Genomic DNA, 12,783 nt, shown 5'->3' on the forward strand with positions numbered 1-12,783 from the left:
TCACGCTCCTGCCATTACTTGCGCCCAGACGGCGGACTCAAGGATCAAAAAAGCCTCCGGTTCATTGGTCCGACGACTACGTAGCCTCTTCCACGCTTTCAGCTTAGGGAGAGAAAGAAAAGAGAGGAGTATACGAAAATAGCAGCTCCTTCAAGGCCAAAAGTGGCTGCCCACGCGAAGGCTTATCTTCAGGGTTATCCCAACAATGAACACAGCTACAGGATTTGTCCCCTATATCCTCTTGAAAGTTCGACCCAAAGTTAATAGTGCAGTGGATGCTACCCGTGGCCTTGGCCTTCAGGCAGGTGCCATGCTCTGCCTTATTTCTAGCTTGGAGACTGTAGTCACGTGATCCTACCCGGAGACCCGATTGGCCTAAAACAAGCATAGCGTCTACTCGACTGTCAATACCGAGTGAACAAAACAGTTCCATACTTCCTAAGAAACTGCCCAACCCAAAAGTGACCCCCAAGAGGGCATTCAAGCACACGCTGAACGGGGCGCGTGGCTAGCGTGGTGGTGCACTGATACACCTAGAGGTTTTTAAGGGAGAGGAGGATGCTCATTGTCGGTGCACAAATACACTGGCTGAGCAACGGAGGGTGCATCTTTCAGAAAAAGGGTGCATGTGCTGCTGATACACCCGACTACACCCGATTTTTCTTAGAGTGCATCCTCCCTCCGATTACTCATGTCTGCGGAACCCATGGAAAGTGGCCTCTGTCGTAAACAATCACCCCCCCCCCCCCCACCCTAAAACTGACCAACTCCCTGTCTTAAGAGACGATGTTGCCTCCATGCTGGCATCTGGCCTTATCCGCGAATCCCAACCTGGACCCTTCCTCAGTCCAGTTCAACTGGCCCCTAAGTCCTCGACTGAATCTTGTTTCATCCTCGATGCCAGTCACTTGACACCACACCTTCCTGCACCAACCTTCCGGTTTGACCCTCTTCCAAAAGTCCTCCTCCAGGCCCCCCTTCCACCACATGCATACTTTACAATGGTGGATCTGGCGGAGGCCTTCTATTATATACAACTGCACCCACAAGCCCAACGGCTCACTACGTTTAGGCTGGACGGACGCTACTTCTCTTTTACTCGTCTCCCCTTTGGGATACGTCCTGCACCCTTCTTTATGCAGGCCCTCGCTACGGCGTTGGCCCGCACTCTTCGAGGTCGCGGTCTCTGGGCCTGGGCCTGCATCGACAACTTTTTATCTGCTCAATCCGACCCTTCTTTTTTGTCCCAACAAACCCACCATTTCCTTTCCGACTTAACGAGCTGTGGGATTCCTGTCAACCCCCGGGACGCGCTCACTACACCAACCCGTGACATTCGTTTTCTCGGTTTTCACTTGGACACTACTAATGGTGTCATCCCTCATACGCGCCAGCGCATCCAGTCCCTACACGACACCATCCAGCTCCTCCAGGCCCCTCAACCAGTGTCCCTGTACCAACGCCTTGCCGGAATATGGTGCTTTTAGTTTTCTTTATATCGGTCCCGGTACCACGCACTCCGACCACTTTTTGACTCACGTGAAACTGATGCCTCCACCGCGCGCATGGTGTGCCATTTTTTCTTTGTTGTGGCAAAATTTGCCCCACACCGTTCCCCTTGTGCCCCGCCCACCTACCGAGGTGTCTTTTGCTGACGCTTCAGCACACGGACTCGGCGTTGTGACCCCAAGTGCGGCCCTCGCCATCCTCACCAAGCCCGACCCAAGAATTTTTCTACGAAAGACTTTGGCCTGGACCATCGTGGCCCTTCTTGCGCCGCCCAGAACCATCATCTACACTGACAACAGTGCCCTGCGGATGGGCCTTACTGCAGGACACCTTCGCGCGCTCCCCTGGGAGCTTTGTGTTGTTTGTTCTTTTCTCAAAATAAACGTGGACTTGTGCTCAAAGTGGATCCCAACTGACCTAAACCCGGCTGACATGCCCTCACGACTACCTCACATTTTCCGCCCATTCGCGTCTGCGATTGGCTGAGGGCAGGCCGGCGAAGAGAGAGGAGGTTCTTGGTATAAAAGGCCGCGGACCATCTCTCCTTGGCAGTTGGGATCTAGAGCGTGCGCGGTGACCCACGTTAGTCCAACCAGGGGGGGGGGGGGGGGGGGGGCAGTCGGGCGCACAGGGTGCCACTCGCGTGGCTCTAAAAAGACGGGGCGGCGCGAATCGTCATGATCAACATCGTCGTCTCCATCAGAGGGGAGCTCATCGGGTGCTGGGTGGTCAGAGAGTCACCTTAAGATTTTATCGGCCGCAAGGGCCCAGGTGTCATCCTTCTTATCCGAAGAGAGTTCGGAAGTTGACTCAACGGAGTCGGGTTCAGTGGGTGGAGTAACAGGTATGTCAGCGGCCCGAGGGGCTTGAAGTAAAATGTCTGAGGTTTAAACCGTGACCAAACAGTCTGGCCGGTGCATACCCTAACCGGAACTGGATTACTGTATACCGTACAATGAACGTCGTTGCCCTACTCAAGAAAAAAACATATAATTTTCATACGGGTTGACCCGTTAGGGTCATATGATGTTATGGACATACGGGGCCCCGTATGCAAACAGGTCGTCCTATAGGTGAACGGATCGCAAACAGGGGCACCCGACCTGATACGAGTGGACCTGTTATGTAGGTCGACCTGCTTTGCGGGTCGACCCGTGTTGCAGGACCGCCCGTACAATTCCTGCTCAGAAAAAAGGTGAGCTAGCAATCTCCGGTCTGCCCTTCGTATTCCGAGGCTCTCCACTGAAATGAAATGCCGACACCCTTCCTAAAAGGAGCAGGCAAAAGGAACTTAACAGAATGACTCGAGTGAAGGTACAGTTGAGGAAACATATATTGCACGCATGACAAAGCAAATAACCCAGCACTGTCATGACATCAACAGAAAAACTGAGTTAGCTCTCAGAAGCAGCTTAAAACTGCAGCTTCCTTTTGATATATTGAAGTTGCTCCGCGATATACTTGTTCATGAGACCCTTCCGTTTCCTAGGCGGCACATACAAGGGTGCTTGCCAGGTGTACACGCCGAAAACAACTGAAAATGAAAAGAACATAAAAATTATCAATATATACCGCTGTTAAGTCAAACCCCTTTATGTCGAACTCGCAAAAAGACCGTCTACCAGTTGGATATAGCGTGTAATTATATATAAAAGTTTTAATAAATTTGACATCGAACAAGTACGCCACATTTAGAAAAGTTGTTTACTCTTGATTACAGAGTTGTGCCCGTTACCGAAAAAAAGTAACGAAATAGCGTTGCTCGTTAGTTTGGTAAAAAGTAACGCGTTATTGAGCTACGTTAATCTTTTACAAACGTAACGATATACCGTTACCGTTACTTTTCAGAAATAACGAACGTTACTTTTACGTTACTTTTCTGTTCGAGTACATATGTTTGGCCGAGACGTATGATAAGCCTCCTTAACAAGCTTGGATAAAGATAAAAGTTTACAAAGTGGTTTCATAGTATTTTGATGCGCAAAGCAGCTTAATTTTCGGCATGTATATTAGGCATTGAAACTGTAAATCACCTGATTTTGTCTCCTTTAGTTGATACATTTCATTCAGACCTGCTGGGCATGGCAACGGACTTTCGTTATTCATGCCCATCTCACGCGCAGAATGAGTCGGAGATGTTAGTCAATCGACTTTTATAAACTACAGCATGCGAACGAGGCCCTTGTGGAACACAACCAGCCAACCAACACCCCTCATCTGTACGCCGGTCTTAGTAGCAGTCCGGCTCATACTATTACCAGAGACTGATTTACTTCACTATCTGGAACAGGACACCGGTTACCAGCACACTGGCTATAATCACTTGCTGCCTCTTACCAGCAATAACTCTTAATTTTTCTGTAAAAAAAAAAAAAAAGGTTTGGTGTTTGTAAGTTTTCTTTCCAGGTTTGAAACTTTTTTTCTTTAATTGTTTTATCATGACCTTAGGGAATTAAAGACTAATCAAGCGAAAGATTCTTCTGTGTACAAAAGTAAATCAGGAACTTTCAGGCAGCGAGGGGGAGAGCGAGGGTAAAAATATTCCACAAAAGATGTTTATTTTTATTTTTTTTTTTTAAACTAGAGAAATTAGAAAATCGCTTTGCCACTAGTTGTCCACTGTTGTAAACGGATGTCTCTCCACGGCTCCCCCCCCCCCCCCCCCCCCCCGCTGCCCACTTCTGCTGCACAAAGCAGAGGGGGGGGGGGGGAAGAGGAGGGAGGGGAGGGGGCTGTAACGCAGCCATTTGTTCAAGCTTTGTGGGTGGTGACACTATAAAAAAAAAAGGAAGATGAACGGAATTAGCTGGTAGCCGAAGGTTTTTTTTGCCTTCGAGAAGTGAGTTTTTTTGTGGTTTTTTTTTAAACTTTACTGTGACGGATGCTGGTTCCGTGCAGCGATAAGTTGGTGCAGGATTTTGGGATAAGCTCGTGCAGGATTTCACCAGTTTTGGTCAAAAGTAACGAGTAACGAGTAACGAAATTTGACAGCCGATACCGTAAAAAAGTAGCGGAAATACTTCACTCGTTAGTCACTCAGAATACTAACGAGTACGTTACTGCGTTAGCGAAAAATGTCACGCGTTACCAGTAACGTCGTTACTAGTAACGCGTTTCCTCCAACACTGCTATTGAAGTAGCGTCTTTACTCATGAGGGACGCTCCACGCGGCTATTCAGTGGTCCCTTCTTCGTTTTTAAAGGTCTCACCGGCTCACCCCCCTACTGAAAAAAACCATTTGGCGCCTATATGAAAATAAACGGGTTCATACCGGTAACAGTTTAACCATACCGGTCTCCACTTTGTCAAAGGGGTCGCCCGTATGGCTCAAAGGGGTCCCCCGTATGAGCCATAACGGTCAGCTATTTGGACAAACAGGTCACTTTTTTGGCAAACGGGTCGCTCGTCTGGGCAAATGGCTCGCTCCTTTGGGCAAATGGGCGACTCGTTTGGGCAAAGTTGTCGCACGTTTGCTCAAACCGGTGACCATGTTGCAAACTGCACCGGTTTAATCAAATGGCTTTCCGGAGCCCGTTTGATACTGAACGTACAGATCGGCGGCGTGGGCACGCCTAGCGTTTCAGCCGTGGCAGCCAATGTTTCCGGAAGGCTGGGAGCGCCGGTTCATCGAATTCAGATCGCCCGCGTAATGCAAGTGATTATATTTATATTTCAATTGCGCTGATGTTCGCTTATACTGCGACTAAAACTAACATCTTTTTTGTTGTTGTTGTTGTTTTACGTAAACGCGCGACGTTGGTGAGCCAATATTTTTGACAGAACTTTAAAACTTTGTCCATCTTTGTTGCCTCAATTTACTTATTCAGCTCGAACCTCTCTCGCAGAAGACGCGACCGCGTGAAAGAATGTACGTCTAGACTCCGTTTCACTTTAATTCAAGACGCAGCGAAGGTAGCACGCGTACACGCGGCTGCAAGAACATCGAGCATTGTGAGAGCACGCCCGCCGTTGCAGCAGTCAAACTACGAGCTCGCGCTGAGTATTTTCTTCGCTCGGGCGAAAGCCGAGCTTCTGGCCGCCCCGCTGCCATTTCACAAAATTCAAGCGTGCTAAAATGCGCGCGCGCGCGCGTGTTTTTTTTTTTTTTTTTGAGGTTACAAAAACACATCTTTCTGGAATGCCTGGGGAGAGGGAGAGGGGCTGTTTCTGTGTGTCCTCGCCCCCTCCCTCCTTTCTTGTCACCCGTCACGTGACCCGCACCCGCGCGCGAGCTACACGCTCATAAGCATCGAGTTCCGGAAGGGTGCGCCTAGCAGCCGCTTTTTTCTTTATCTGCTTGTTGTCAGTTCCAGCTCGAACTTAGCGCGTCCACCTGCTTCGATCTGTCGTCTAACCCTGCTGTCTTATTAGGATGTCTCTCGACAACGTATTTGATGTGCACCAAAGCTATTAGTGTTTGAAAAGTCCTACGTCTACATCGGCAACAAGCGATTCTTCGAAGGAGTCAGGAATTCTTGCGGTTTGGTTGGGTTCGGCAACTGACAGCTTGTGCACCACATCGTGTTGAAACTTCCAAGAAGCCGTTCCCTCTCATTTGTGTTTGTGTGGTTCTCCTGCTTTGACCGTGTCGACAAATATCACGGATTACATCTTTCAAGTCCGCTATTTTTATGGTAAGTGCACTGCAACCTACTTCTTGGCAACGATTGACCGACTCGTACTCTTCCAGATTATCTATATAATTATGCAGCCACTATTCTCGCGGCAGCCGGGCAAATAATTTCCCGAAAGTCTACCTTCATAGTCTAGAATTACCTCGGTTCTTGTTTGGTTTGCTATCTTCTCAGTTGTGTAAAAGCTTAGAGTGCCTCTCATATTTCACAGATCGCTTGCACGTTTGTGCTTGTCTACAGAAGACGTAATAAACTTTGAGGAGAATTGAAAACAATCTTTTGTGTCTGTTTTCCTGTCCATTTGCAACGCCTACGTGAGCACATTTGTTCTACGTGTTTCCTCCATGTTATAAATAGGTTTATGAGTTTCGGAACGTCTTAAAAAAGTTTAAGATAACCAAGATAAACAAGGAGCCATTGGATGGTTCATGTTAAACTCCCAGATGAGATGCAGCCAAGTACTTAAGAGTGAATGTAGCCTCAAGGAAGCCGAGCTACAAGCTATACTGGCAGGAGCCAAACAAGCGGCCACACACTGCAACAAGACAGAAGCCCTTTACAAACACGTATGGGTATTCACTGATAGTAGGGAGGCACACGCAGAATGCGACAAGGTTGACACCTATAGCAACACCGTCCAACAGCTGCGAGAATTAGGCCAGCAATTTGCAGATGAAGGACGCGTCCTTCGAATTGGATGGGTACCGGGACACTCCGGCATATATGGTAACGAAGAGGCCGACAATGCTGCCAGAACGGCGCTTGAAGCTGCGCCTGCGAGACCAGACCAGGAGCAACAGGAACAATGTCAAGAAGGTGAAATTAATGTCCTCCCCTTCGACCCCGACGAGTTTCTGTCCCTGGGAAGGACGAAGAGGCGCAAGACACTGAAAGATCTGGTCCCTCAAGATCCGGACGGCGAATTACCTGCCGAATACAGCCGGAGCGACCGCGTTATTCTGCGCCGGATCCGCACCAACACGGCAATAACGCCTGCCCTGCAGGCTAAGCTGGACAGAGCCAGACGAGCCCGACATCCCGATGACCCCGGGCCGGTTATCGACGGTGACTGCACTCGATGCGGGAGCAAGAGTCCAGCAACTATAATACATCTTCTCTGGGAATGCAGAGCGACTGTACTCTCAAGGCGGGCCACCATATACAACCTCCCCGCTTGTCATCGACCCAAAACTTTCGTAGAGTGGACGCGACCAGGGGGCGACATACAGCACAGAAAGATTGTGCTGGACTCTCTGCTTAAGTTCATTCGAGAAGCCGGTATCCGGCACTATTTTTAAACATTTCATCCTCATCGTATTCCCCATCTCTCACCCCTCATCTTCCCCACAAATGACGTAAGGTCAAGGTGGTGAAAAAATCATTAAAATACGTCTTAAACAAACAAGAAGATAACCAACCTACCAGACGATCCCCGTTTAGGGCTAGCGCATAATTTCCCGATTCGAATGGCACGTTCAAACGTGTGGTCACGTGCAAGGTCGAACGGGCACCTGTATCAAACGGGCGCCCGTATCAAACGGGCACCTGTATCAAATGGGTACCGTTTCGAGGGGGTACCGTTTCAAACGGCTACCCGTATCCCATAATCACGTTTGATCCGAACGGGTCGACAAGTTTGCACCCGTTTGATTTACCAGTTTGCCACCCGTTTGAATTTCAAATGGTTTTTTTTTCAGTAGGGCCGCTGCCTGCTCCCTACGCAGAAGAGAATTTTATTTTTTTCTTCCGGGGGGTTGACGCGGTTGTCCAAAACAAGAAAAAAAAAAAACAGCTTTCTCTGCGAGCTGGTTTTCCACCAACAAGGTGCCACCATTGGGGAAAAGCCAGCCTGCAGAGCAAAACGGCGCTCTTGGCAGATCGATCTACCGGAAGACGCTGCAATTTTCGTTCGATTTAACCGCATTTTTTGCAATGTATTTTTACTGCAGCAGGGATAGTTCAAATTAACCGCGTTCGATAGAATCGGGTTTGACTGCAGACCTAAAAAAACATTGCAATCACATGTTAATTTGTTGCATAGTGCACTTATTAAAGGGCAACTCCGCTTAATTTCAAAAACTTTGAGATAGTGGCCGATTTTGCTTTTTGAAGCACTCAAAAACAATCCCCAATCCTTTGTTTCGCGAAAAATAAAATATTTTTTGGTTAATTTTATTTTAGCCATGATCACAAACCGAAACCGAAACGGTGGCAAAAGCCGGACAACATTGTATATTCGGCATCACTAAGCATGTACACCCACGTGATATACAATGGGAAGAAGGAGCTCCCCTCTTATCAGGATCCTCCTTTGTGCCTCCTGGATTTGCATAGGCGTCGCTATTTTCCCCCCAGACGATTATAGAAGATTAACCTGTCACTCAAAATTCTTACAAAAGCAGCTTCCCTCTCAAGGGAGAGCACGGCGCTGGCGCCACCCGTGCTCTCCCCGTGAAAGAAAACAAAATTGAAAAAAAAAAAGAAGCTGTACATGCTTGATGACGTCACGGACGTGCCGGTAGAAGGAATTTGGAGGAAGCGGAAATGCAGCCGGGCAGTGTTGTCTGGCCCGCACGTCTCATCCAAAACCAGCGGATTCGTGCTTGTCAAACTTTGACAGCGATTTTAATAAACTTCTAGGCTGAATTCCGTCGTAATATTTGCCATGGGGGTTTTGTAGATGATAACAAAGAGAACTGTATAGTTTTGCACTACTGGAAAAGAAGCGGAGTTGCCCTCTAAGGTACAGCTGAGAACAATTAGCAAGGATCTTATTGGTGTACAACGCAAAATAGGTCAGCAAAATTTTTTCCACCTTGAATGTTACCACCTTTTTAATGACAACTGTATTTCAAAATCGGCACAGCTTACCTGCTCTGAGCTAGGCTACGTTCACCCTAAACGGAGAGTGCCTTTGGCCGAACCAATCAAAGGCCTCTCCCTGGTTGCTTGAACTCTCTGCACATAAGTCTGCATGGGGGGGGGGGGGGGGGGGGGGGGGGGGGGCTCGTTGGTGACTGCACCAACGAGCACGCAGCTTCTACGGCAGTCAGCATAGGAATGAATGGAGTAATGACGGCTTGCGAAATCAACGGCATCTCGTGGCTAGCACACAAAACGGCCAGGATGGGTGCACTGAAGTGTCAGGGTGGGTTTATTTGACAGTTTACATGAGCTAAGCAAATATTCACAGCATCTGGCGGTCTAAACGAAAAGCCGTGAAAGTAGGTTCGAAAACGCCTCATGGAAATTACCAATAACTGTGGCCCATCTAGAGGTTGATCACATAATGCGGTGACAGGTGATCTATCCCAACGTTTCAAGAACATTAGTCTTTACTGAATATAATAAATCATAGCACGGAAGTTTAGGCATATGTCTATTATTGCTTAAATCTGTCACTTCAATGTTTTCAAGCGTTATTTGGAATGTCGTTTAGAAACTGGCGTTTATATTGGATCACGCCAATGTACTTGAATTTGGCACTAATATTTACTTTCTCACAAGCACTGAAAAATGTTTCTTTTTGTTGTAATGCACACAAAATCAACAGCGGATATAAATGATGATCGCCTCTGCCCCCCTTGCTTTATTAGATTGTCCCAAAATGAACAGAACAGCTTTATAACACTTTTCTGAACAAACGGCAGAACAGGATCTGTCATGACATCTGTAAAGATTATACATGACCGGGGAAAACTGCAGGAACACTGCCGCATGATTGAAACATTGCTCATAGAAAGACGGTAAATGATTGCTTTATGGAGCCTGCCACCGTACTTGGGAGCTGAGCTAGCGTGAATAAAGCATTAAAGTGAGAAAGAAGTAAAAAATATCAACAACAAACAAGTTTTTTTACGCTCCTGCAATGAGGGACCCAGAAGAACGAAGATTGAAAAAAAATTTTTATATCTAAGTCGAAGCCCATTTGCCCTTATGCTTACATGTCGAAGGAAGCCTCAAAAGCGGTTTAGTGCAGGCGATGGGTTGCAGTCTGAAGGTGTGTCCTTAACCAGCTGAAGTGTTCCTTTTCGGAAGGCACAAAACGTGAATTTAAAATGCTTCTTTAAGAATTGCTGCTTCTTGACATCAGGCTTCGGATCAGCATAAATCTACCGAGGCTGCCCTCCTCGTCCAGAAAGAATTCATCTTGCAAAATCTTGAAGAAAAAAAAGTTGTTCTTGGTATATTCATAGATTTCACAAAGGCTTTTGATTGTGTAAATCATAATATTTTACGAGCAAAATTGGATACATATGGGATTCGAAGGCATGCTTTGCAGTTAATGAAGTCGTATCTAGAGCATCGAATGCAACTAGTTTATATTGATGGATATTCGTCAAGTTCGAAGCGTATTCTGCCTGGTGTCCCCCAAGGAAGTGTATTAGGTGCTTTTTTTCAATATTTACGTTAATAATATTTGAATATTAACTAATCCAACATTTATTAACTATGCCGACGACACTAGTTTGCTTTTTTCAGCTGAAAATGTCGGTGTGTTATTTGACATGGCAAATCAGGCGTTAACTGCATTAGCAATTTGGAGTCATATTAATTCCTTACAAATCAACGTAGATAAAACAAAAGCAGTGATTTTTTGCCCAAAACATAAGGTAGTCACAATTACAAAAGATATCGTTTTGAACTCATCCAAAATAGAGGTTGTAAAAGCTTTCAAGCTCCTTGGTGTCATTTTTACCGAGACTATGTCATGGGATAGTCATGTTAACTACCTTATTTCTAAGCTGTCACAAGTAGAAGGTTTGATAAACCGCCACCGGTGCATGTTACCAGTAAGGGTAAATTTATTAATATATAATTTGTTATTTTACTCCCACCTAAATTGTTGTAGTTTAGTCTGGGGTACAACAACGTCGACGAATCTAGAAAAAATACACTTGTTGCAAAAAAAGCCTTAAGAAGACATTCCATTTGACTTCCACACAGCTAGTTTATTTAAGAAGTTTCGCGTTATAAATATACACGCTCTCTTTAGCTACAGACTTCTCAGTAGTCTAAGACTAGAATAAATTAGGGGTACAATCTTTTTGATAAACCTTGGACAGCTGCCTGAAAATATTCACACGTATTCTACCCGTCGTGCAGAATGTTGGGAGGTGGTCACTGCAAGAACGAACTATGGCACACAAGTGCTCGAGCATACTATCCCAAAAATACTTAACTTACTTGGAGATGAAGGATTTGAATTCAGTGCATTGTCCTTTGAGAAATTAGACTAATTTTCTCCACAAATGAATCTGAGTTTGAACCAAACATTTGGGGTCTTATAACTTCTGTCTGCAAATAGGCCACTTTTCTGTTACAGCCGATGATAAAATATATAGTCTGAAACACACTTTGTTAAATTGTGGTAATCAAAATTTGTAAATGTTCTTTTGTTTGCGTTGCTGTTATTGTGCCTTGTAGGCGGTCAAGGACTTGTCAAGCTGTGCCATACAGCTTTTTTCCTTGATCGCCATCATCAACATTCGATGGAAATAAAATCATTATTATTAATATTGTTATTATTATTATTAGTACCGTGGCCAGTATGAGCTGAAACGACAGGTGCGGCGCTTGGCACTATCAGCGCCGCCTTGCACATAGCTCCGTAATCACTGGCGCCGCACTGACGCTGAGAACAATCTACTCCTGTGCTCGTGCCAAAGCGCACTTCCGGATGTCTGGTAGCGAGATGGCGGCTGCGCTAAGTGCGAAGGCGACGAGGTCACATTCGTCATTCTCCATAAATATGAATGGAGATCTGCGTGTCAGCCACTTATCGCGAACTGATCGTCGCACAAATCGACGCTGTCCACAAACATACCGCAGAGCTTGCTTTGATTAGATTTTGCAAATGGTTTTACGCATAACTCCTGCCATTCAAGAGAACCAAGGATCGAGCTATGGAACCCAGGGCTACTTTTTCGCTCGATCCGGTCTGCCTGTTGTCGTATGGGATGAGCACAATACCGGCAGGTCGTGCGCTATACTGCTGTCTGATGCCTGTTAAAACATTCTCCATCTAAATTTCCCATCTACAATGCAGCGGCAGAAATGTTGGTTCTGTGTGCATGTTGGTGAACGCTCCAGAAAGGCTTAATCGTGCAGTTGTTTGCGGAAGAAAGTTAAATTCACTCAAGCGAAAAGCAAGCTAATAAATAACAATTTAATTTGTCCTTTCAGTGGCAAATAAACAGAGGCGGATTATCTAAAAATGTGGCCGTCACAAGTATCTATGGACATTGTGTTGCATGGTGCACTTATTGTGACGGGAATCGGAACGGCGTAACGAGCACTGGAGCAAATGTGTCTCGGCCCCACCGTGCGCAATTGATTGCCCAGTGATACGAGAAACAGCACTAAAATTTCCGAGCACAAATGTTATGGAGTTTCAGCTCATATATGCTGTAATAGTACCCAATATTCCCCTGTAACCACAGCGAATTGTGGCTACGTGGAGAAAATTAATGAGCGCAGCTGTATACAAAGCTACGCCTTTGACGATAGCCATAGCGATCTTAAGTAAACGGGGGTTAAAAAAGACTAATTAAATTCCTGCATGTTGACAACAAGAATGACAAAGTTGGAAACAATTAAAAATTATTTAACTGAGATACTAAAGACTGTTCAGTATGTG

The 12,783-nt window shown here is 46.1% G+C and overlaps 1 protein-coding gene across 1 annotated transcript in view; it reads right to left on the minus strand.

Annotated features, from left to right (window-relative positions):
• Positions 1–2,921: 2,921 nt before the first annotated feature.
• The window catches only part of LOC8052370 (calcitonin gene-related peptide type 1 receptor), a 234,410-nt gene continuing 224,548 nt past the window's right edge, over positions 2,922–12,783 (minus strand). The window contains exon 16 of the mRNA XM_040216633.1: positions 2,922–3,043. Within this exon, the coding sequence (XP_040072567.1) occupies positions 2,922–3,043 (122 nt within the window). The remainder of the gene's footprint in view (positions 3,044–12,783) is intronic.

The sequence above is a fragment of the Ixodes scapularis genome, unplaced genomic scaffold, assembly GCF_016920785.2.
Source record: "Ixodes scapularis isolate PalLabHiFi unplaced genomic scaffold, ASM1692078v2 PGA_scaffold44__24_contigs__length_19508400, whole genome shotgun sequence".
Lineage (NCBI taxonomy): Eukaryota > Metazoa > Arthropoda > Arachnida > Ixodida > Ixodidae > Ixodes > Ixodes scapularis.